Source organism: Tachypleus tridentatus, chromosome 1 (genome assembly GCF_004210375.1).
Source record: "Tachypleus tridentatus isolate NWPU-2018 chromosome 1, ASM421037v1, whole genome shotgun sequence".
Classification (NCBI taxonomy): Eukaryota; Metazoa; Arthropoda; class Merostomata; order Xiphosura; family Limulidae; genus Tachypleus; species Tachypleus tridentatus.
The window spans coordinates 50,741,574-50,769,543 of NC_134825.1; the positions used below are offsets into that span (position 1 = coordinate 50,741,574).

A 27,970-nucleotide genomic window follows, 5' to 3' on the forward strand; every position below is an offset into this window, starting at 1 on the left:
TTGCTTTTATATTTTTATTTACTAGGTATGGATAAATTTCTGTTAATAGACAAGAAAAGTAAGAATTTGCCCCTGAGGATTGACTTTTTTTTTGTATGCCCTCTGGTATTTTTGTTAGCAAACTGTTACTGTTGACCATTCTGATTCTAATGTTTCCAGATTTAAATATATCTTCACCACAGAATATTGTTTGTAGGCATATAGTTTTAATTTATAATATCCTTTGGCAGCCAATTCTAGTCAGATTATACTGAGTTTTTTTACTATTGTTTCTGCCCTTTAGGTTACATTTTGTAACAGCATGTTATAATATACCCTAAGTATCACATACATGCAGGAAAAACAAAGACTATGAGTCATAAATATTTTAGTAAACAGCAATATTTGCCTGAGGAAAACAAATTATTCATTAAATGCAGGTTCAGATGTTATATGAAGTTATAGTTAACAGAGATATAAATGGAAATAAATGATATAAATGACACAAAATCTTTACTCAGAATAACATATCATTTACCTACTGTTTGTTTATTGTTTTGTATAAGGGCTTCCTGTTTGCCACTGAACAAAGAAAGGATTTGAACTACATACACAATAAACAAGGACAAAGCAAAGAATAAAGAAATATTACACTTTCATGGCAGGTCATGGCCCTAATGGTGTATCCCACTATCCTTAGATGATCTATGACAACTATTACAAATGTAAGAGTTCCCAACTCATACAAAGTAGAACAATAATTATAAATGTTATATAGAAAAGCAAAAATCCCAAATTCATAGTAATTTGTATAAGTACCTGTATTTACTCTCTGAAATGAGTTTATTCTGCATTACGGAGTAAACACAGTTACAGGATCAAACTTATAACCAGCTTCTTTGGAAAAGCCATTGGAGGTTGTAACATTTACCAAACAAGCAGATTACTGTATGTTTATGACATCTGTTTATCTGACTTTCAAGATTATCAGATCTACAGAATACCTGCATCAAATTTGAAACATTTATTTGAACACACATTAATGAAATTATGTATTTAACAAATTATATACTGTGTAAATTTTCCATGTTGTATTGGCCACTTCTGTGTGTCTTAAACATGTTACTTATTCATAAATTGTTCTGGTTGCATATAAATACCTGATCATATACATATTTAAGTACAATTTACACAAATGTATCATTAAAATCTTACTAACTAGGAACTTAGAAAAACTTAAAAATATACTAAGTTGGATAAGGAAATTCCACCAGAATGAGAAAAAGTTTCATAGTTTTGTAAACTCATTAATTTTTCAAAGTTTACTCTGTAAGTGCAGTGATACACACACATACATATCTATTTATTTACATATTAATTTAACATATTATGTCACTGCAGCTTCAGTCACTTTCTTCAAACCAAGCTTTCATTCCACGTTCTATTCTCTCTAGATCTGGTTCTGGGTATATGGTGAAAGGCCTTAAGTCTCTATACTTTCCAAATCGATTTCTTTCTTTCCATATTTCTTTCTTTTTCCAAGAAGGAAGATCTTTATCCAGTCTGTAAATATTGGGATACTCGGGGGTAGATGGCTCGTCTTTAAATGGATCAATCATTTTGAGTCGCTTCAGCAGAACTTCCTTACGCATATCTTTTGGATCCCGGTAACGATCAAGATATCTAAATAAATAGTTCCACTGACTCAAACCATTCCTTCATAAATTAGCTACACAATTTTTGCATACAGAGTTTTGATACAAGTTTCTTTTTTATTTGTTGATTACTTATAGTATTAGATTACCAACAAGAACTAAATTAATAATAATGTAGATCAACTCCAGCAAATCATCTGTGTGTTAAACACACACTAAGAAGGATTAAATGTACCCAGTATTGTACTTTTGCTTTAATAAAAGGAAAATTTAAAATAAAGTTTAGGATAAAATATACAACAAAGACAAGTTAAAAATTTTAAATATAAAACTTGGTTAACATAAATTTTGATCTGAAATTTTAACAAAAACATCTTTTAAGTTATTGTAATATCTATTAGGCCAGCTCTGAAGAAAAAAAGCCACCAAGTTCTGATAAAAAATACTCACAAATTAAAAGGCTCCCTGTGAGGGTACTTAACCTGAGGTTTGATATAACGTGTTTTGTGGCAATATTCATAGACTGGCTCTCTCATTTCTGGAAAGATACATAACAGGTAGTTAATCATTTAACTTGAGCACACATCAATTTCCAGCAAAATTTAAACCTAATGCATTAAGTTCATCTGTGAATTGATAGTCAGAACCTAAGACTTACTAGCCCAAGAGTACTGAGATTTTTTATTAAGATCAAAAATGCTTTCTTCATCTTAAAATTTTCCAATTTCATTTTCATAAGCTGAGTGTCCTACAGTTTTTCAGAAAAACTATATTTTACCTGTTATTTTCTCAACCATAACACTGTATACTGACTTGGTGGAGGCAATTATCTTAGGATCTAAGCATTACACACTAATTATTCTTGTAGTCAAAGCTAATGCAGTTCAAATCTCCCAGTCTTTCTAATTTATTACTTCAATGCCACTTAGATTAACACTACCAAAGTGAATCATCATAACAAGAATGTGTTGAACAAATATAGCATCAAACTACTAAGATGTTCAATCAAATTTCAACCTGCTGTGCTTGCAAGATATACTCATGCTATGAGTATTTGTATTTATTTAATTTTTCTTAACTATCCTAATAGCTTTCTAACTGTTAAATTTTAGTTACTTTCATAACAAAAAATATAAAATATTTGCACAGGTTCCTCAAAGATATTCACTTTTAAGAGTATATAAGACTAAAATTAAGAATAACAAATATTTTTTATTTCTTGCTTTTGAAGTTTATATGTCATGCTGTGCATAATTCTTCTTGTGATTGGCAAGCAGATGTTTTACTGATATCATGAAAGTACAAACTGCAACAGTAACTATCCTTTATGTGATATAATTTCAGTGTGTACTGACTGACAGAAAACACACTACTATATTGTGTTGTGAGTTGTTAAAACAAGCAAGCCCCAAGTAGTCTTTAACCCCCTTACTGGGGAATAAAACTTAGTATTTAAGTGTGGGTCTTCTACTTTTTTCTGCTCTCTAAATCTCAATAAAAGGTAACCATATTTTTTAGTGGGAATTTTTATAGTATTTTACTTTTTTATTATTTATATTTAAATATGCAACTAGAACAGAAGATGTTAACATGCAAGATAATAAAATCCTTAAACTACTATAATTGAATTATAATTTCCTCACCTGTTTGAAGCAACATCAGCAATAGCCAACTTATGACACAGATATAAAACAACTCCAAACAGACTGTGAGAACAGCAATAAATTAAAACCTGCTCTTTCCACTGACTATAAATAATCCGATAGCCAACATCTGAGAGAACTGACTTACCAACATTTTTTTTTGAAGACAGCATATGCTAGTGGGATGTTAGTTTCAGTTTATCGCATATAATTCATTAAAGAAAGTAGCTATGGATTTTCATTTTATCTTGTGGATAGCTAATGTATAAATGTGCAAATTTTCAGGAACTTAGTAAATAACATAGGGGTAGGAAGTATAAATAGACAATTCATAGCAAAGAAAGTCACTTGATATATATAAGTGAAAACTGTTGTTTATTTAAATATTTTATTTTGAAATTAAGATTTAAAACATTTATGATATTACATGTTTAATTTAATTTATAAACTATGTTTCTGAATCAAGTTTATTGAATTGTTTTGATATTCAAGCAGCTAGACTTTGACTGTAGCTCTGTAAAAAGGACATGATATGCACTTTCACCTATGTGCATATATATGGTTAAACACTAAAATACAAATTTTCAAGTTTTACTTAACAACCAAACTATGGAAAACATATCACTATCGGGTTATTATGACTTTCTATTCCCATGTTAAAACACATGATGTGAACAACACCAATTCCTAATACCCAAAAGTCTCAGGTTGAAAAGTGAAATAGATTTTCAGTGCTTGCATTTTCTTGAAACTTGTTCTCATCTACATCAGTGAACTTGTTATATCAAATTTAAGGTGTCTTTAAGGACTTTCTAACCTTGTGATATGTGAACTATTTTTCTCTATTTGCACACCATATATATTTGGAATTTATTTACGTAGTTTGATTCAGTTCATTTCTTTACAGACTAAACTATCTCTAAATCATACTGAAATCGGAGTAAAACCTAAATGAAGCTTGCTACATAGGTTTCATTTTAACTACATTCAGTCCTTCAGATACAATTGATAATCATATCCTTTATTCATAACTATATAAATACTTAAAAATTTACTAAAGAAATCATAGGGACCAAATGCTAGACTTGTATTCCAGTAATGAATAGAAAACAAACGAAAAAGTTAACCATAACAAATTACTCCATCAATGAGCACTTGCAAACTATAAACTCAAAGCTGTACACTGAAACCTTAATGAATATATATATTACAAGATGCACATATAAAGTTTGGTTTGTTTTGAATTTCATGCAAAGTTACGAGGGCTATCTCTGTTAGCCATCCCAAATTTAGCAGTGTAAGACTAGAGAGGAGGCAGCTAGTCATCACCACCCACTGCCAACTCTTGGGCTACTCTTTTACTAATGAATAGTGGAATTGACCATCACATTACAAAGCCCCCACTGCTGAAAGGGCGAGTATGTTTGGTGTGACAGGGATTTGAGCCCATGACCCTCGAATTATGAGTCGAGTGCCTTATGTAACTGGCCATGCCTGGCCACACATATATAAGAATGTTTTCTTTTGTATTACTTTACACAAAGAAAATTTGTACTTATCAATCAACTTTCATAAGAGAGTAATAATTGAAATGCTCAGAGTAAATGTACTGATTTATTGACATTCATAATAGTAATAACTTCAATTTTTAATGTAAGAAGTTGTTCATGTATGTCAGGAAACTGATCCTAATTCTTTCAATCAAATACTGGAATTGTTTGCCACTATTATAATACACCTACAACTGAAAATATGAATCTAGTTCAGCTGTATCTTATCTCAATCTGCATCTGAGCATAATAAACAGTGTGGAAAGATCACTTAATGCAAGCATAAATATACCTGGGAGCCAGGTCACCATGACAGCTAAAAATTTCATTATGGTGTGCCTAGTATTTTCTCCCATTTTACTTGAGCACAGGGCTCTACTAAATGAATCTTGAACTTAGAACACTTTTGGTACTACTTTCATATTCTTTGAGTCTTAAAACAAACTATGTTTTGAGGATTTTAATAGCAGATTCAGCACTTCAGGTTTTTTTTCACAAATGAAGTTCTGTGGTTATACAACACACTATTAATGTCACATCATTTTCTTTTTCTTCTGTCTCTCAATTTCACGAATTAGCATGCATGTTTAGACTAATGTGAGATCAAAGGCAGTTAGTTCAGGCAATATTATCAAGTGGTTCTTGATATCATGTGATCAAAAGCATGCACTTGTTTCTGTGAAAGTAAATAAATGTACACCTGTGCCTCAATTATCCTTGCTTGTCCAAGGAAAGCAAAAAGTCGTGGATAAAAGTCATGTTTAATCTAAATAAACTTTTTCAATATATTAAGTTCTTTGTTTTCAATTATAATCCTTTTACTTTCATTACTCACATTATCAAAAAAAAAAAGTAATCATAATCATCAAAGTCAAGTGCTGGTCAGTCACGCTCAATTTCTCCAAATTTTGTGAGTTACACGAGTCCAATTCCACACTTTTTTCTTTAACACCTCTGCTTCTGAATGCCTGTTCCAGTTTTATTGATTTTAACTCCTAACAAAGGTGTATGTAGTCCCTAAATTTGGTACCTTTTCTGGTATAGATATAGAAATGCATTCATACCCTATAAACACTGTGAAAAATAAATAAAAATTAGTACAAGTCTATGCTTGGGAATTATTGTGAAAAAGCCTTTGTTAAAACAGACTGAAGATCCCACTGATCTGTAGGGAAGAGGATAATGTGTAACTAGATTACACCCCACCACAACCAGAACACATGCAGCACAGAACAGAAGACGACAACTGAAATGAAATTTTTAAGAAATCTGGATGTGTATTGGGGTGTTGTTTTTTTTGCTACACTTCTAATTGCTAATCAAATAAAATTAACCAAACTACAAATATTTTGTCTTCCTGTATTAATTGATAAAAATAAAAGCGAGAAAAGGTTTAAATCAAATAACTTACAATTTGAGCATATACAAGATCCTGCATGCAAAAACCTCAGATATCATGCCACACATGAACTTCTGCAACCAAAATTAATTTCTGAGTGACAATTTTTCCAAAACATGTACATTACAGTTTATAATTGTAATGGCACAATTAATTTCGAAAAATTTGGGGAAAAGGAAAAACTGCAGATAATCAAAGCTCATATGGTCGAGGCACTAGTGTAGCTTTCATTTTCTGGTACAAACAGTTGTGAAGTTAAGTTAGGAAACCTGGATCCAGAGATTTAAGGCTGGATCCTAGGTCTGAAAATATTGTTGAAACCTGATTTAATGAGATTATAAATAGTTCAAACATGATTAATTTTGAATAGTGAAATAGCAATTGGCATAAAAATTGTGCTTATTCAAAATTTTTATCACAAGAGTTAGGTCTGTTTGAGCATAGTCTTGTCAATATCTACACATTTAATATGCAAATACAGGAGTATCTGATGATGTGTAGTGTATTTTGAGTAATATGATAATGAATAATTTAACCCTAACATGTATGAATGAAGAATAGTGTTTTACAAAATTACATTCAAACTTTAATTAAAGGGCTTTATCATCAATTCAGATCAATAATCTTTGCATAAAATACAGCTAAAATTCAAATTTTAATGAAAGTTTTATTAATATTTTGACTTTGAAAGGAAATATTTATATAAATTTTCAATCTTCAAGTTCATGTATCACATGACACTTGTTTGTTCCAAAGTGCCCATTTAAACATTCCTTCCACCCTTATTTGAGCTTCCGAGTTTTAATATAAATTACTATCATAGTACAAGTATTGCTGAAACATAATTCAATTTATAGCCTCTAATTATCTTTAGTATGAAAATTACATACCATAAAGTCAAACCACATGCCACACCTTCCTACGTTTGTCAATAATTACTTCTGACATTATTTGTACAAAATAGAGAAGAATTCTAGTTTACTGAAACTACATAAAAAGCACTGTCTGTTGTGCATTTTATGTCAGTGTAACTACTTTGCAGGAGGTATATGGACCTTCACCAAAATTGGTATAGAGGTTCATTGGGTCTATGCAGGGGTACAATATAAAGTTTTAGTTTTGTATTTTCTGGTCTTTACATATGTTTTTATCCCTACTTCATCCCCTGAATTTGGTATGGAAATTCATTGGGTCTACAGAGATACATACAAATTTGCAATTTTGTATTTTGAGTTTTAGTTTTTATTGGCATTTTTGTCACTATTTCACCCCCTGTTGATGGATATTAAATATGAAAACATATTGGCATGAAAGTTTGTTGGTTCTATGCAAAGATACATGCAAACTTGCAGTTTCACATTTTGTGTTTAGCAGATTTATGGGTATTTTTTACACTCACGCACAAGGGAAGCAATTTTTAATGTCTTGAGATAACCTTTCATTAATCATGAATTTACACAACTTCCAACCACAGGATGGATACTCCATTTACATATATTGCTAGCTTGTCCTGATGACATATGTTGAATTATTTTAGTAACATATAGCTTGTCCTGATGACATATGTTGAATTATTTTAATAACATAAAACTTAATAAGAAAGCCAATTAAATAATAATAGTTACACAACATTGTATTCCTTTTGCATGCTATTATTTTGTGTTCTAAACTGAATATTTGGAATAAAAAAATTTCAAAAAATACCAAGAACCCTGCCAAAAATTATATTTAATCTTTACCAAGATATCAGGTAGAAGACCTACCTACAAATAACTAGTAAATATCCCAATTTGTTTATTCATATTTTTTACTTACCATTATAAAAATGTAGAAGTTAGAACCTTATAAAAAAACAACAGAAATACAACAATTTCTTACCAAGTAATGGATATACCTGACAATTCAATATTTTGTTTACTTTAACTTCAATTATTATCTCACTTGGTAATTTTTTGTCTTATCGTTCATGGAGCAATAAAATAATAAAATTGAATGAAAATAAATATGAACCTGTTTAGGATATATAGTCCTAATTTTTTGCTACAATCAACAGTCATTTTAGGAAGAAAGACTGGTCATTTTTTGTTACTTTATCATAGTGGTTACAAGTCTTGTAAAGTTGACCGAGCTACTATGATGTTAAGAGAAAGAAAATAACAAATAAAATATAGTTTTGCTGAAAGAAAACTGGATATTAATTTAGGTGGTTTTACAAGCTTTGTTAAAGAAACATAAAACTGGATGGAAAAATTATTTTTATTTTAACATGAAAGACACCTTCACTTGGATTTGTTTGAGTCAAACTGACTGAAGTAAATTCAGATACAAGTACAAATACTTGTAATGTTAACTAAACACTTCCCAAATTTCATGAAGGTATTTTTAATACATTTGAAAGTTTATGTTTTCCTAATCTGAAAATGTATTTTTGACAAATACTCACCTCTTCATACAGAATAACTATTTCTCTCACTCATCTATGAGATTTACATGTTACTAGCTAACTCCCACCTAAAATTCATGAATTCAATGTGAATTATACTGGTGCATGACATCATAATCATGTAACAACAGCCCTCCACTAGTAGGAGGTAACACAGCCTCCAAGCACTATAATTCTCTGTAAGCACTTGCACTTAAAATAATTTCATTCCCAGACAAAGCAGGAAGGTTGGGTGGAAAATGTGTAGAGGTATCCATTGAAAATACATTTTCAGATAAGGAAAATATTAACTTCTAAGATGATAGTTTACTCTTGTATACAGAATAGTTAGAATCCAATGTTGAATGGATGGAGGAGCCAGTGAAAAACTAAACCTAGGTGACCTCTCTTCAGAAAATGATCAAAACTAAAACCCAAGTAGTGTATCATCCAAGAGCAAGGGCACCACAGTGGCACACCCATGTGCAACTGCATTTAGTCTTGACCAGAGTATACTCTTTTTAACCAGAATGTAAAGGGGTAAAAGGCAAGTAAGAGATAAGCTCTAAGTATCACAGGAATTGGTGGAATGAAAACATGACCAGATGAGTACTTTCATAGAAGTGATTTGCAAGTCAATAAATGCAGTTTGGTTAGAACTTGATCAAACTGTGAGGTGTGCTCACCTCATTTTAACTGGAAAAAATCAGGTTACAAGAAGAGGGTAAGCACACACTAACTGTTTCAGGGATGACCTGGACTATAATGACAGTGTCACCACTATCCTACTTCTCACTGCAATGTGCTGAGCCCAATCACCAAGGAACTCTCCAAGGTATACTATCCAAGTGGTTAGGAATTATTAAGTGACAATGGTCTCCTACTCCACTTGAAGAAAGAGGGGAGAATTTATGATTAGAGGACTCAAAAGTGCACAGATGTCAGTTCAACACCTGCCAGAAAATCTTTTACTGAAGACAGTGCAATTGGTGACTGTGAAACCCTATATTTAAATATACATCTTCAGGAAGACATCCTAGGAAGGTTGAAACATTGTTCTCTCCTTATCAATAAAAGTGTTAATACAGCCATTCTGAGATACATTAATAAGTACATTTTTATATAAAATACACATATCATAAGAAAAAGTGTAAAGCTTGATATTTCTCCTCATACATGGAAACTTAAGTATTTTTGAGTTTCCTTTGTATATTAAAAGTAAATGAAAATTTTTTTTACAATGCCTAACTATACTGTTACTCATAGTCACTATGCAATGAATTTGAAAGTAACTAAAAATATCTGTCAAAAGTGAGTGTACGTACAAGTTTAAATAAATACATAAGCTAATGCAAGATGCATTTTCCTTGTGAAGCAATTAAAACTTTACTTACGAAGCACATTGTGAAAAAAATCTGTCAAGCTTTGATCCCAAGTTGACTGAAAGAATGCTATTCCAGCTGGTGTTAACACTTCTTGATGAGCTTTGTAGAAATCAAAAGTTTTAAATGTTCTAGCCTTAAGGCTGTAGCTGCAATAAATATAAGAAATAAACATTAATACTAAAAATTTGACATTTTAAAACCAGAGTTATATACAAATATAAAAGTTCTTTATTTCTTGTTCACTTCACATAGTTTTGAATGTTTTAAATTAAAAAATACTATTAAATAAGCATAGTTTTCAGCTCAAATGGCCAAATCTAAATTCCTCAGTACTTCAAAGCATTATTATAAAAAATTGCAATAGTCACAGCAAGTTAAATCAAAATATAACTTTTAACTTTAAAAAAATTACAAGTGTATGTGATGTAATGTTAATGTTTGAAGCCAAAGATTATCTGGATATTTCCTGGTGTTGAAACTTTCATACAAATGATATTCTTTTCTGAATCTTAACTTATAGTATTAGATGTGCATTATAATTCAATTACTGCTCTAGGTATTAGTGTTCAAAGCTACTGTAAGACACTAACAGGCCTAACATTCATGCTAAATACTGTGCTTGACTAATTATTTTTACTTCTGTGCTCTTAATAAATCCAACAGGAGGTTTAAAACTATGTAAAAAATAACACTTAAAATCTGTCTTTTTTCACCATTAGTCACTGCCTAAAGTCTAGTACAGTTGATGGTAACTTGTGGCAGAGAAAAGATAGATATGATAATTTGTGCTATTCATTTCTATTGTTTAAACAACTTTTAGTGTTTAACACCACAAAGAACAAAAAAAAAATGGTTAGGCCTAATGAAAGTGATAAATATCACATTAAATTGGACCATTTAGTGACAGATAAACATTGCATATGAATTATTAACATACTGGCCTGATAATAGGAAAATTTTGAACATAAAACAAACTCAATTTTCAGAAAGGACAAGAAAAACATCAGTGTCATAATATCCTCTTTTAAAATTTGCAAAATCAATAGTATAACTGAACAGCATACAGGCAGATTAGTTGCAAGAATTAGCGATGACCTCAAGTTTAAGATTTGGCCTGCATATGTGCAATGATGCTATTTAGACTTTCAGGAATATAACAGGCTATAGCAGGGGTAAGAGACCTGTGGTCAGTCATGACTATAAGGAGATTATAAATTTTTACAGCCGAATTATTAACTAAAATATATCACCTTGTAACTGGGTCAACATGGTACACCCCATACAAGATGAAAAGTAATGCAGTAAATCAGCTGCAATAATTAAGCATAACATTACACAAATTTAGTTTTATCACTTAACAAGAAGAAACACTTTATACTTGTTAAAATTAATAAACAACAATGTAAACTGTATAACTTGAAATTACGTTTCAGTTATGAAAATTACAATTTACCATGGAAAAGGTTGTTTCTTGGATGAATAATCAATTTTTTCCTCCTGTTTATATAAAACAAATGCATAGCGATGGTATCCTGTTCCACGTGGAGGGAAGGGCTGTAGGTAATGAAACACTATATCTCCAGTAGTTAAATCCGTTCCTTTTATGTTTCCTCTGATGAATAATAAAAATAACAGAAGTGATCAACTTCACTCAAAGGATCAAGGGTACCAGTACATTTTTTTGTGCATTAATTTTGACACAATAATAGCACATTAAATTAAGTCTTAGGCAATTGAAACAGTGCAAATGTTTTAAATATTAATGTAGCAAAATAGACAGAATTTTTGTTGTAAGCTGGCAACAACAATTGTAATTGTTATATTAAAATAACTTATTTAAACCTGAAGATATTTAAGGTATTTAGCTATCCTGTTAAATTCATTCGGTGCTTTTTTCACCTTTTCATACAGTAAATTATGGTAAAATAGCATCAACTGTTTTATGTAGAAAGCAATGTATCAAGTCATCCCATTTGTGTCCAAAAGTTTAATACAGAAAGTGCATCATCATTTATGTCTTTGTAGAAAGCTTTATTGACTAAAATGTGTAGTAATGTAAAATGTATAAAAATGTTCAGACAAATATAAGAAACTAACTCAACTCCACTCTTTCAGATTATTAATCAAATAAACCCTTATGAAAATGGATGTGTCTGAGGAGCACATTAGGCATATAATGCATTAAGAGTTTAAAAAGAGGTAATAGTGCAGCAGAAACTACATGAAACATTCAAGGTAATTATGGTGCAGAGTCTTTCAATGAAAGAAAATGTTGAAGGTGGTTTCAGAAGTTCAGATCAGGTGACTACAGCTTAAGTGATGCACCACACTTAGGTCACCCTGTTGAGTTTAATGATGACTTGCTGCTGGCTGCACTTGATAAAGATTGTGCTGTAACAGTTGAAGAACTAGCACAAAAGCTTACTTCAACCCATTCAACTGTTCACTGTTATCTGAAACAGCTTGGAAAGGTGTCAAAACTTGGAAAATGGGTCCCCCATGATTTGACAGAAGCCAACCTTAGAGCAGGAGTGGACATTTGCACTTCTCTGCACTCTCATGAAAGTAACTCACCTTTTTTTGTGACAGGTTAGTGACTCGAGATAAAAAATGGATACATTATAAAAATGTTAAGCCCTGCAAACAATAGCTCAGTGCAAGTAAACTGGCTAAAGCACACCCCAAAATGGACCTCCACCCTAGGAAAATCTTGTTCAGCATTTGGTGGGATATTGTTGGTGTGATCCATTTTGAGTTGCTGCCATTCAATGTAATGATTACATCAGACTTCTATTGTCAACAGTTAGACTGCTTGAATATTGCACTGAATGAAAAGAGGCCTGCTTTGATCAATTATAAAGGTGTTGTGTTACACCAGGATAATGCACAGTACCATAAAGCAAGAATCACATCTTCAAAGATTGAAGAGCTAGACTGGGAAAAACTTCCATATCCTCCTTATTCTCCAGATCTTGCCCCATCTGATTATCATCTATTCTGAACTTTGCAGAACTATCGTAATGGAAAAGAGCTTGAAACACATGAAGATGTCAAAACTACCCTCTCCACATTCTTTTCCTCCAAACCCCAAGAATTTTATAGAAGTGACATTCAGAAGCTTGTGAATCGTTGGCAGAAAGTAATTAATAATAATAAAACATACATTATTGATTAAATAACATTAAGAGCATTTGAAATCCTTTCTCTTTTGCTGAACCTAAAATTGGACATTACTTAAGGGATGAGCTGATACATATCTCTAACATTATTTCCACTTTCCAAAACTGCTGCTTTGTGTTCTCATTCAAAGTGAAATTTTATTTAATATCAGAATGACCGATAGAAAGAAATCCATAGTTGGATATATGCTGACACATCTTTAAAACCTTTAACTCAAACTTTTATTCTTTAAATTTTTTTTAAATTTTAAAACAGAACTTGTTACTTTCTAAAATAATAGCAATTACAATGTTACAATTTTATAATATATTAATGAGTAAACATACTTTTATTACAATATGTAACATTCATGAAATAGCAATATATGTACTTACACAAACCAATGAAGATATTCTGACTGACCATCTAGCAGGTGACCATCTGGATTGGTTAATACTAATGTCCACAAAGAATCTTTCTCAGCATTATATACTACTGTGGGTTCTTTTTCTGCCTGTAGTTTACATAAAAACAACAACAGAAATAAAATACTTTTTGAGATTTGAAACCTAGTTGTGCATTCTTCAAATTTCTAATAAAATATTATTCTTGAAAAAATGACACTCACCTAAAACATTTTGCTGTAGCTTTCCTCTTTTATGAGTTAGGTATTTTTATTAAAACAAATTAAAACAGTTTTAAAACAACCTAAACACTCTAAATGGTAAAACTAAAATTTTGTTGGTAACATTTAACAAGTTTATACCTCTGATGGATAAATGATGTTTCCTCGATGTACTGGAGTGACAAACTGGTCATCATAATCAAAAAACACATCCAGCATTACATAAGGTGTAAAGTATGCATGATCAAATAAATCCTGAAAAATTCCATAATGCTCTGCTACTTCTCTGATGTGGTGAGGTCCTATTGTATTCTTCCATTCTTCTTTAACTTCTTCTAATGAAATTCTGACTAAATAAAACACATTAAATGAGTAACACTTATACATTCATTTTAGATATTGTATATACACAAGTAATACTGACATATTTTCAAGAAAATACCTTTCTTGTTGTGGTATTAGTAGCAAAACAACTTAATTAACTGCAATGATAAACTCTACATTTTATTGCTTTTAGAATATTAGAATTATTTTTATGATCACAGAAAGTTAAATACATTATAATAAAATGAATTTGATCATACAGATCAGTTAATCACACACATATCACAGACAACATGATATATCAGAACCACATTTTAACATTGTTGATATCTTTTAGATAGTGTGAAGCCACCAAAAACCAATCAGTTTTGGGGCAGGGAATATAACAGCACTTCCTGATACAAAATGTTCACATACTTACAAAGAAATTTTGTACTTCCAAGATGAGAACATCTCTCACTCTCAATAGTATTGGAAAACAAAATATTGACCAACTTGAGACACCAGAACCATTCAGACATTCACCTGTATCAAGTTGTACCACAACTGTAGAAAGCAAAGTGTGGCATCTTATAACAAGTAAGAATTCAGAAACAATGGTCAATGACAAAAGCTATCCACATATACCTCAGACAACAGTAAGCAGTATAGTAAAGAAGGAAACAAGGCCAACAAAGTATGCCTTCACCATGAGAAGGCTTCCAGTCACACCTTCTTTTTAACCATCACATACAAAATGAAACAGATGTATATGCTATTCCATATAGAAACATATATTTTAAGTCATTAGATGCAGTTCTTAAGGACTTCTGTACAGGTTAGACTGTTGAAATGAATGCTGGGTAACCATCATCCTTGTAAATTACATCTTTCAAGGATAGTACAGTGGGAAGAATAATGTACTTTGTTTATGAAAGATTCATAGCAGAACCTACTGCAATGTAAACTAGACTGTATGATTATAATCATGATAAATGGTCATCAGACAGAGCATAATCATATATGGTGATATGGACATCAGACTTCTATTTTGCCTCAAAGATGACTACATCCAATTTTCTTTGATGTGGAAGTCTTACTTGTATTTCTTCGAATAATGCCTTCCTTGTTATTAAAAGTTCAACCTCTGGTGTAGTATATATACTGTGAAACTATGTAAAGCTAGCCTAATCTTACATCTATGTCTTTACAAGAAGTAACATTCCAATATTTACTCTTTCTTGATGTCAATTACCAACCCATCAAGAGGAACAGAAAAGTTTCCTACAGTAAGAGTAACTTCTAATTGTCCTCTTTCTGGAACTTTAAATTCATTTACTGTTCACATCAATCCACCTTCTTTCTTCATCTGTGTAGAAACTTTCCAACCTTTCCTTACCAAATCAGGTCAAACAAGCTAGCTGTAGAAACAGCATTAATCAAGATACTACAAGACTTTCCATAATTAACCCATGGAGTTGTGGATTAATTATTTTAAACAATAAACCTCTCATTTGTGGTAGATGGAATGTTTTCAGATGAAATTTACCTCTTAAATTCATCTAATTAGCTAGTTGGCTCTTTCATGTTTCTTTGACTTGATGACTCATCCTTTGGGCAATCTCCTTGATGTGTTGATCCCTTACAGTCTCAGCTGTAATGGCAATGTTACCCACACTTATAACACTTCTCCATTTCTTTTGGCAGACCTGTTTATCACACACAGGCTTTTGTCCTTTCAAGTTATACTTGAAACAATTGTCTTGCGAGTTATTTCATCCATTCAGTATGACTAGCTGTCTAACTAATACTTTCAATTCTTCTACATTATTTTTAGGAAAAAGGGGGGAGGTATGTTCCATTACTACTTGATCTGATGATCCCATAACTTCTTGATGCTATCTTTCATTGTTATCTGCAATTTTAATGAATTACTGGAGAACTGCCTATAGATATGTACATTGATTTTACTTCAGCCTATTCTGTATATCCTCATCTCTTATAGCATCTATAAATTGGTCATGTGGTAATGAATCCATCATCTTATGTGGAGCATTTGGGTAAGTTAGATGGACAGTCTTTTCAAATTTTTCACAGCTTTAGCTAAGATCTCTTCTTTTTCCCCACACACAACTCTTGGAATTTTGCTTTGGATACTTATTTCTAGTGTGATATTCCAAACCTTTTGGATAAGGCACCTATCAAAGCTTGATAGTTGTTACAATTTTTAGCTGAAAGGTTGCTTAATGTTATTAAAACTCGTCCTTTTAACCCAATATGCATGGACAGGAATGTGCATGCTTTCACAGAGTGCCATTCAACATATTTCGTATTTCATAGTTTTATAGTTAAATGTTTTTAGGTAGGAATTATTGGACAGGTACAAAACAAGCTGGGACAGGTTTAGTATTTATATTTACAAATTCATTTTCCAAGTGCTTTATTGTCACTAATTTATTTTTTGAACTTTTAATTTTTCATTACAGCTTTCCTTTTTTCTGTATTGTGTTGATGCCTTTATGAACTTTTCAAACATTTTGTCATAATCCCTTCATATTTCCTCAAAGCTTTATAGATCTTATTTATTTTTGTTTTTAACTCTTCAAATGTTCCTGTATTTTAAGTTCCCTCTTAAATTCCTGTCTTTTACTTCTTTTCTTCTTTTAACTTTCCATCTCATTATCCAATTTCCAGTCTCTTTCTTTTTGATCTTTTAATTTTTCTGAATATTTCTTCACAGCTTCCATTTAGTTTAGCACACTCTTCTTGTACTTCTTTAAGTTTTTCTTGATTTTTTTAATGCTCTGTCCTTTACAATTTCTTCTTTTTTTTCCACAATTTTATCACTTCCAACAAATTTTTGATTTCACTTTGTGTTCAGGTTGTCATTTAAGTTTGAATTTTAATCAAGATTATATTTTATTTTCACTAAAATAATCCCATTTCTGTCACAAATATTGTAACATGTTCTACCACTGAGCAGGTTCTTTTGAATTATTTAATAAAGGTATTGCCAAGTCCAATCCACACAATGGTAATTAATTTACTTCATTCAATAACATTCCTTGCAATACAGGCTATATTCACTAGTGTGCCTAACTTCCTTCTCAAAAGATTTTTAAGACCAAAAATGTGCATGCCTAAATTTTTATAAACACATTTGCAAAATTTCCCAGGTAACCAATTTATAACAAACAGGCTAAGTAAAGGAATATATGCAATAACTCTCACTACTAACTATCTGAATCATCCAATGATAAACTGACAGAATGATTCATTAATCCATTAATTGTGGTGTTTATATTATACCCTTGTTTCTACATGCTTCAACAAATTTTTAGATTCTACAGAAAAATTATCTGTCATGAGCTTTCCAGATGTTGCATCGTGTATCCTCCATTAAACAAACACATAAAATATTAAACATACAGCTTATAACAATAACATACATCATGCTTCTATACATTTACAGTCCTGCTTTTCCATAAATATTTATTAGTAGGGCCAAAAACATCATTCAAATATCTCAGCCTAGATCAATCACTGTATGACCTATCCTCTCCACAACATGTGTTCACTTACAAACAAGGTATGTGTAGTTCAAAACTTGTTAGCAATCAGTGTTGCCACTTTGGTAGCAATGAAGACACTGATTCACAAACACAACTTTGAACTCAGTTAACAGAAATTGTGGATCCTCTGGAATCATCCAGCATTCAACCAATGCATTAAAAGATTCAGGAAAGGTTGAAATAAAATCACAATCTCATTTATGTAATGCAACAAACAACCCACTTTGGTTTGTTGAGCACTCAAGGTTTGTTACAAGAGTATCAAATATGAGACCAAGTTTTATGCTCCCAAATTGTAATGAAATAGAAAAATTAATTGCTTGATACTATCTACAAAAATAAAAATCTCTAAGCTAGAAGTTCTTCCAGGAAACATGGTTTGCATGAGCATACACTGGTGAAGCAACAGTCAATGATTTGAATGTTTGCACCTGTAACTAGTCCTAATAGGGAGTCATATTTAATTGATACAATGGACACTTCTGAAAACCCAAACAATAATTAAAACCTCAGTAAAGTAATTAAACCTTCTACAGAAGATTATAATACCATCTTTAAAGGAAAAAGTAGAAAGTATTGCTACATATAACACAGGAATCATAAAAAAACACAAATGTGAGAAGATGATGCAGAAGAAGGCCAGTTTGTTAATTATATTGTCATCACTTAGAGGAAGCAATTCTTATAGCCTTCAATCTTATTTGGTTACAGAGCCATAAACTACAAAAAACAGATCCCACTTGCCACACCCACCTGTCACATCCTCTATTTCAGAAATTGCTAATATTCGCTTCTGACATTTAATACTATGTTATTTATAATAAATAAAAACCAGCATTTTCAACTTTTCAAATGATTTATTACGTTACACTGTTTTCTGTACAGAGAACTGTCTACCACATTTCTAATTCAAATTTTAATTCAGATGGGAAACATACGAGGAGCTTTCATAAATTTTTGGTGACTCTTAGCACATAGTTAGAAAGCCAAAAAAATAATAGATTATAGAACATTGTCTGTTTTTTGTATGTTATTCTGTACTCTGAACAAAAAATTTAGTATAATATCATAAACATGAAAAAGTAGAGTTAGGTTTTATTGACAATTAACAGCAAAAAAAACAGAAGTCCCAGGTAAGTACTATGTTTCTTTTTCCCATATGTATTCTTTATTTAATATTATAAAAGTAACTAAAATGTAAAAATTAGACACCTATTAGGTTACACTATATATACTAAAAGAAATTGTTTACAAGGTATGCTCACAAGTAGACCATGTTTTACATAATTAGATAAGGTAACAAAAGCTGCACATTTGCCAAGTGATTTACAGCGTGTGGTGAGACAATTAGTTAAACACAGTTCAATGGGCAATAAAATGATAAAATTAAAATAGAAACACATGTATACTGTTACAAGATTCAAGCTATTTAAGAGAAACAACTGTGGTTTCCTGTTAAAATCTGTATACATTTCAGATAGAAAAATGGTAACTTAGAATTATTTCCTAACATTTTACAGTGATTATGAGGGTGGTCAAATAGACTGACTCTTCAGCAAATAACAAGTTTCCTGAAAAAAACCAAAAAAAACAAAAACATTTGATACTTCTTTAGAAGCCTTAGAGAGCATACAAATGAAAGCTGAAAATTTTGAGATGAAGTATTTTTAATCTTAACATGAAACTCACTTTGCACTGGGAGCAGTTTACACTGAAACTGTATAATTACAGACAAAGTGTTAAAAATACTAAGTTAAAAATCGATTTCTGTGTGTATAGAAAAGGGTTTTAATGCCTATTAAAAGATTTCAAAATTTTGTGAACATACAATAAGTAACTTCAGAGTATACTACACAATGGTCATGTGGTGCCACATAAGTAGCTAAATATTTTGGAAGTAATCATTTCTCTGTTTCATTGTGTAAAGCAAGTTAATTCATTTGAGTGAAGTTCACTAAAATACATTTTCTGATTGTTTGAAAGCATATATTCAAAACTAGTTAACTGTAATGACAATATGTGATAAAAAACATGACAAAGCAAACAGCAACATTCACACTCTGGTCATAAATATGAACTCAAATGAAATTTTGAAGATTTATTAAACAGATTCAATTCCATCCCTACTGCCTTAGATAGAGTTCATCATGATAAAAAAAGTATTACAGATGCCATAGAAGCATGGAAGATTCATTTTTAAGATCTGATAAATACTGAAATTCCTATAGACTTAAAAAAAATATTCAACTGCAAAACACAGGCATTTACTTCAGCTCATGACCTAACAAACATAGTTCACCCTGGATAACAAGAAAGTGAGTTAATGTTAGAGGAAGTGTAATCTGCTATGAACTGGGTTGTAGACACCTACCAGAATTTCTCATTTCCTTTTTCCAACCATGATAAGACACAGAGATCAAACATTTCTTTCAACCAATACATGTTTAAAGTTATAATTTTCCTTTACTAAATATATACTTCTGAGGGACACTTTCCTCTGCAGTAAAAGATATTTATGGATGTACCCCTAAGTGTAGAGTGGCTAGGATGCAACGGACCCTACACAACAAGTAAACTGCATCCAAAAATCAACATCCATGCAGGAGTAGCATGAGAAGCATACCACTGGCAAGTCAACTACAATCTAAAACCAAGGCCACTTGGAACCAAAATCATGTGGAGGTAAGGAAGAAGATCATACTGGTGGGGTATGATAGAGGATCACACCATCTTCACTTTAAGTTCAGCAGATCAGATGGAATTTTGTATCCCCTGACCTATTAATGGAACACGACATTAATGGTAGAACTTCATAAAATCATTAAGGGTCAGTGTAAAAGAAAAAATTATACGAACCTGCAAGTACCTCCACCATGACCCACAATAAAGATGAAGGAACAAGTGTATCAATCTAGTGAAGAGAGAGAGAGACATCTGTTATACATGTGTGAGGACTTATGTTGGTTGGTGTAGCTCTGAATCCAAAACCCAGTCACAGGGAACCAACATCCACATAGGGGAAGGATGAGGAATCTCATCCTTGGGGTGATAGCAATTTTGATAGTTTACTATAAAGTTACCACATCCCCTTGGATAACTGCATAGAGACATGGAGCATCAGACTGGAAGACATTGAATATCACTGCCATACTCTTAAATAAATGGTTTTATCAGTATGTGTATAGTTAATCATTATCCCATTCAGAAGGATGCCTCCATGGTCCACCACCCCAATAGCTTAGAAGAGGAATGTGATAAGGATTCTCATACTCCACTGAAAGAGAATGGGGAGTAATAGAGTAGAGAGTCTAGAAAAATGACAACACTGGAGACAAAGGAACAGGTGACCAAGAAAACCCTATTTTGAAAAGCCGACCATACCTACTTTACTCAATCTAAAGCATGGCAAAAATGGGCAGATATCCCTTTCTGCTTTAGTCATGAAGTCTATGGGTGAGCACAGTTCAGAATGTACATATTAATGAAGCCAATATATGACCAGGACAAACACATAAGCAGTCAAAATGGATGACAATGCAGGTTTGACTATGAAAGGTATACCTGGTGAGGCACCACTCACCAAAGAGCAGGATCCAGACAGTAAAAATAAAACAAAAGTGAAAAGTACTGTAAAACAACATATAGATACAAAAGACAATCAATCACAGTCTCAATGAATCTGAAGAGTAGCTACAGATGGAAGATAATAACCCAAAAATGAAGATACAGCCATATAATAGAGATAGCAAGATAGGAATGCAGATGGAGTATTCAACATGACTGAAGACGTTCCTCTGAAGGATAATTGAAATGAGACATCAGGGAAAAAGTAAGGTATCTCAACTGATGAGAAAACACCAGAAACAAGTTGCAGGAAGATAAGGAAGAATAAGCTGGTTGCATTAATGGCCAAACCTAATTGATCAGGGTAGAAGAAGAAAATTCACAAACAGAGGATATCTGTCAAGAAATGAATAAGTGGGAACCTAACAATAAAGAACACAGATAGGGCATAGTAACCCATCTGGAGCCAACCAAGGATAAAGGTGGGAAATAGAAGGAAGGGAAATCAACAAGGAGGAGGAAGTACCCTCTCAAGCCACTGAAGTTTTTGGAAAGAAAGAAAGATCTGAATAAAGGAGAATATATGTGGAATGATACAAAGTATGTGAAACATCGATGACAAATAAATCTGACCACTGTACTTAAGATAAAAATGGTTTAAAGAGAAAATAAATATTTTTAACATAGAGGTCTTGCATTTCAACCAAAGTATAAAAAAATGATTTAAATAAAAAATCCAATTTATTGATTTTTATTCCATTTTGCCTCTAACATTAACCCAAATTCCTCTCTGGAAGAGGCATGTACCATACAAGGTTTGTGATTTAGATGCTGTTATATTCTTCTTACTGGAGACCCATGTAGGATCAAAGAAATATTCATTAAAAAGTATAATTGTAATGTAATGCAAACAATCAATCTATAGATCACTTAGAGAGCAGAAAGCAGCACGTATTCTAATAATTTTAGTGTTTGTTTTTTATAATTAATGTTTTTAGAAATACATACCAAAATAAACTTATGTAATCAACTAAATCAACTAAAAAATTCAGGACTCACGTGTTCTTGTCCTTGCTTTTTCAGCTAATACTGCATCTTCTTTTAACTGTTTTCGTATGGCTAGCCTTTCTTTTATTTGTTTTCTACGTGGAGGAATTGGTCGATAAAACCCTATATCTATTTGCTTATCCAACTCAGGATCCTTAGGATTTAGTTCTGTGAAAATACATTTTAATACATTATAAAAAAAAAGTGCTTAAAAGTGCACACTATAACTTTATAATTTCCATTTTTCAAATAAAGTGCCATGGAAAATATGCAATTTAAAATTTAGACATTTATGAAGGCATTTATAAAGAACAAAAATGTTAAACTAAAAATACATCAAAATTAATAAAACTTAATGTGAACTCATCATGAATTTTAGTTAAACCATTATTCCAATGAATTAGTAAATACATAATGTTTTTATCTGACAAATTATCTCAGGTTAAATGTTTTAAGCAGATAATATTACTGGGTTGTCATGAAAACAGTATTTTAATACAATACAAAAAATAATTTACAGACTTATTCACAACAGAATCCAAACTTAAATTGCAAAATTGACTTATTTTACAAAATTGGTAGCTTTAAAAATGAACAGTTTGTTGTTAGAAACTTCCTGTTCTGGACTAATATTAGATCAAATTTATAAATTTTTCAAGAAGTCATCCACAGTTCTATCAAATGGTACAACGTCATCCTATGTTTCAAATAAAACAACAGATTGGTTTGGTTTGTTTTGAATTTTGCACAAAGCTACACGAGGGCTATCTGTGCTAGATGTCCCAAAGTTAGCAGTTTAAGACTAGAGGGAAGGTAGCTAGTCATCACCACACTGCCAACTCTTGGGTTACTTTTTAAACAACAAATAATGGGATTGACCCTCACATTATAATGCCCCCCCACGGCTGAGAGAGCGAGCATGTTTGGTGTGACAGGGATTCAAACCCACGCCCTTGGATTACAAGTCAAGTGCCTTAACCACCTGGCCATCAAAACAACAGATAGTCACTAATAAAGGCTTATTCATATCTTCTAGGAACAAAAACTGCAAAATCACAACCAAGAAGAAGGAATGTATTTTAAAATGACAAAACTTTTCACAGTATGATGCATTATCTTGAGCATAATGTAAATTAGGTTTAAAATGAATTATAGGTGATATAATGCAATTTATGTACAAATAATTAAAAAGTGACCCTGCAAAGCCTATAATTATTGGCTAAGGGCACACATTAAGGAAATAAAATTTGTATCAAGGACAATCAGATGTTGTTTCCTTATTTCTATTGTTATTAAATCACTACTAACTTCAACAGATAGTAATTATATACACTGCTCTGTGGAAAGTAATAACTGACTCATTTAAGTACTTGTGTCTTGAAATTCAAAACTAAAAGTCTATAACAAGGTCCTGAAATAATGCAATATTTCAGAAGTTTTTATCCACATCTTTGAGCAAAAGTACTAAAGCAAAATAGCCCACATACAATGGCAGGTAATTTCAAGTTAGCATACAAAATATTATACTAATTAAACCAGTCACTATGGGTAATGGAAGCCAAGAATGTATTTAAAAAAATCCAATATTTGAGAAAGTTTTTTACCTTCTTCTTGGGTAAAAATCATAAAACAACATAGCCTATTTACATCATCAGAAAATCTCTAGTTACCATATAAATTATAAGACACTATAGTAATAGAGACAGTCAACTATGGATGATAAAAACAGAAGTCTACAAATAATGCATTATTTCAGGCATTTTTATCATTCTATTTAGCCCAAAATCCTAAAATGAAATAGCCCATGTATACTATTGGGTACCTTCAAGTCACCTTATAAAAATATTAATGTTACTGAGCTAACCAACTCAGAGTGATGGATTCTAACACACACACACAATGAATCATCTTTATAATGAGGTTCTCAGGTAAAAACCCTAAATTAAAATAGTTCACACATACTGTTGGACAGTTTCCAGTTACCATACAAAAATTATGGTACTCAAGTCCCCCCAACTTTGGATGATGAATGATAATACAAACACAAACCTAATGGACAATCTTTACAGTAAGGTGATTTGTTACATTTCAATAAACACTTTCAAATTTCACTTGGTAAAACAATGAAACAAGTTGTAAAAAGTAGTTTATTTAACTTCTACATGTAAAGATGTACAATTCCTGTCTGGAGCTTTCTTGGACAATTACATACTAAGTGTACTTTACCTGTTCATTTGTACCATATTCAGACATAACACAAGAAAATGTACAGGGTGACCTGTAAGTCCCTACCCATCCATATGTTATGTTATATTTAATTACACAGGTATTATAAATTTTTTCTTTTTTGTCAGAGAAATATGGCAGATTTAAGTCCATTTACACTTGAAATTGTCTCGCAGAACATGGCGTCACATAATATTATGCAGCGAGAATGAGGGACAGCACACAGATACACTGGATACATAAGATATATGGATGGGTACGGACTTATGGGCCACCCTGTACAATCTATTTTTTTTCCTGATATTCTAATGATTCTAGAGAATGGTCAGTATCCAAACAAGTGGCAATCAATGATACTGGTATTCTTGTTTTTCTCAGCAAGTTGAACACTGAGATATTTATTATTAGCTCATAGTACACTAGCAGAGGTTTAGATTAACTGAAATTAATCAATGTAGGATCAACTGCCAAGTACTGTGTACCTAACTAATTCTTTCTAACAGTTATGATTTTTTTACAATGGACAGAGTTATGGGCAATATGTCAATTCATCAAATATATCAATTGTCAATGCATAAATACATAAGGAATATTACTGTATTAAACTTTTATTAACAATGTTGTTTCTGAATGATGACTTAATATACATCTTATAACTGATTTTTATAAATACTATTTCATTTCATATTGATATATAGTTGAGAAGTTAAAAACAAGGAAAAAATATTTCCTAAAACTATGTAGAAATTAACTTAAGATTAAATACTTCACAATAAACCAGTATCATTATCACATCACAGTTTACTAATTATTAAAAAGACCATCATCAGTAAACTAGAAGAAAACAACTAAAATATTTGAGTCCTCATCACTGAGCTATTTTTCCATTTTTGAATCTAACCAATACCTTAAATTTAATAAAAGAAAACCTCTGCATTCTGATCCTAGATGTCTGGTACCAATTCTCAAAGTGAAAAGTAACTTAAAATTGGCAAAATACATGTACTTTATAGTATTATTTAATGTTAGAAACATTTCAATGCAAAAGAATAACTGCAGCTGTGGAAATAAGTAAATAATGTTTGTAAAATTCCAGTGTACTGGTGGATGGCTTACTTATCTATAATATTATGAAGAGCAGTAACAAAAAAAATCTTCCACAGATACTTATGTAACATTTTGACACATGATTAAAGTTATAATCTTTTATTCATAAAAAAAATTAATGAATGCTCACTTCAAAATTATTATAAGGTATAAGAGTTTCCTTAGTATGGATTTGTTTTCATTATCTCCTTACATTAGAAAAAGAGATTGAATTTATGCAAAGGGTTCAGAGAACAGTTACTACAATGGTGCCTGGAATGGAGGGATTGTCATATGAGGATAAAATAAGGTCTCTAAAACAGATTTATTTTCAAAAAAGAAACCTTCAAAGGGATCTGACCGAGGTGTTTAAGATTGGTAAAGGAACCAATTCATTATTTTCTTTCATACTTAGTAGTGATAATGTTAGGACTAGAAGATACTGATACAAGTTTTGGGAGTAATCTTCAACTAAGACAGTTTTATTTTGCAAACAGGTTGCCTTCAGATGTTGTGAAAGTAGTAAATTTAAGTGAGTTTAAGAGAAAGCTCAGTAACTATACAACTAGTGAAAGTACCCGACTTCACTCAGGTTATTAGGTTGACATATTCTGGATGATTATGTCAGTGTGTGTATTGTGAACATATTTCAGCATAAAAAAGCAGTCAAAAATATTTTAAATATTTTTATATTTCCCAGAAACATAAAAAGTCATAAAGGTATGCAAGTCAAAATATCGATGCAATTTTAAATTTAAATCATTTCTGAATTTAATCAAAAGAGAATCTAAATTAAGAATCAACGAATATTTCTTTCAATTTTGAGCTTTATCCACTTAATTTTATACTTTCAGTACACAGAACTAATAATATTAGGTTAAACTTTTGTTGTTAAGCAACATGACATAAAACTATTGTTGGAATGCACTGGTTTTCCTGTACATATTATTTCTTGTTAATAAGGAACCACTTCTTTTCTATATGGTTTTTCACTAGCTTGCCTAATTAAAAAGATACATGAGTGCATGCACATGGATAGATAAGTAATAATTACCAGATGGACACCTTCATGGCCCATTTAAAATTAGTGCAAAATGTCAGATTTCTAGATTCTTTTCTCTTGGAGCTATGGTGGTATTACTCTTAAAATTAATATTTTTGGAATTACTATACAGATCTAATAACATACGTAATTACCAGCAAGTCTTTGCTCTAACGTTCTAGCGATACCAGGGGGTTTCCCACGTATTCTTAAAAGTCGAGTTAAAGGCCTTTCAATAAAGTTTTTAGAACGTACTGCACCTCCCAACAATCTAATGGCAGCAGCCATTTTGATTTTAATACTGATTGCCCTCTATTACAAACTTTTAAAAATAATTTTATTTCGATTGTGGGGAATTGGAAAACTTTCAAATTTCATGATGTTATTTTTTTCTGATATAATGTAATTTAAAATAATAAAAAAGCGAATTTAAAATTTTAAAGCTTCTCCATTATAGCATGATTTTAAGCTGTCGTAGAAGACTTGAGTAATAATGTAATTAACTTTTATAACTACTTCATTTATTATTATTATTTTCGGGAATAATATTTGTTAGAACATTTTATACATCTAATTTTATTATTTTTAATAAAACGAGGTTTTAATTTTTGTTTTGTTAGATTAATAGGTGTATTAAAAAAAACCTAATTCTTTTAAGTTGGCTAAACCTGGTGGCCCTCATTGGTACGGTGATATGACTTTTGCTTACAATACTAGTAACCGGGTTTCGATACCCATGGTGGGCAAAATACAGATAGCCCATTGTATAATGGTGTGCTTAACAATAAACAAACAAACCAAACCTCATGCGATATTACTGAACTTACGGTCAGAGTATCAATAACTACTAAAGTTCGCAACAGATGAAAGAATACATTCTAATATTTACAAAAGTATAAAAATATGAAAATAAAGGAAGGATTTTACTACAAAAAGGAATGAAACAAGAATTAAAACCACAATCATAAATTTAATCCTTGACATTTTTTAAGTTAAGGACAAAGCTATACAATGTATTCTGTCTACCACGGGTATTGAAACCCCGTTTCTAGCGTTGCAAGCCCACGGTTTAATTTTTGCTTTGGTTTACGGATAAGTGTATAAAACTGACAAAATCGGGGTTACATTTTTTAAATTTGTAATAGTGGTTTTAATCCTTGTTTCATTACTTATTGTAGCATAATCCCCACTTCAGTTAAAAATTCATAATTTTTAGTAGTCTTACTTGTTTACTTTTGAATTACACTTGTATAAAGTACGTACTTTACATTTATACTCCGTCGTGTGTCTATTCTCTGATATGCAGCACCATC

General features: G+C 31.4%; 1 protein-coding gene across 1 annotated transcript; it reads right to left on the minus strand.

Moving 5' to 3' along the window:
• On the minus strand, positions 1-27,337 carry mRpL38 (mitochondrial ribosomal protein L38). The gene is made up of 8 exons (XM_076496915.1): positions 26,813-27,337; positions 22,316-22,471; positions 13,959-14,167; positions 13,588-13,706; positions 11,487-11,645; positions 10,043-10,179; positions 2,085-2,172; positions 1-1,662 (listed from the first exon to the last, which is right to left on the minus strand). The coding sequence occupies exons 1-8, from the start codon at positions 26,943-26,945 to the stop codon at positions 1,383-1,385; spliced, it is 1,281 nt and encodes a 426-aa protein (XP_076353030.1). The 5' UTR covers positions 26,946-27,337; the 3' UTR covers positions 1-1,382.
• Between the last annotated feature and the right edge of the window lie 633 nt (positions 27,338-27,970).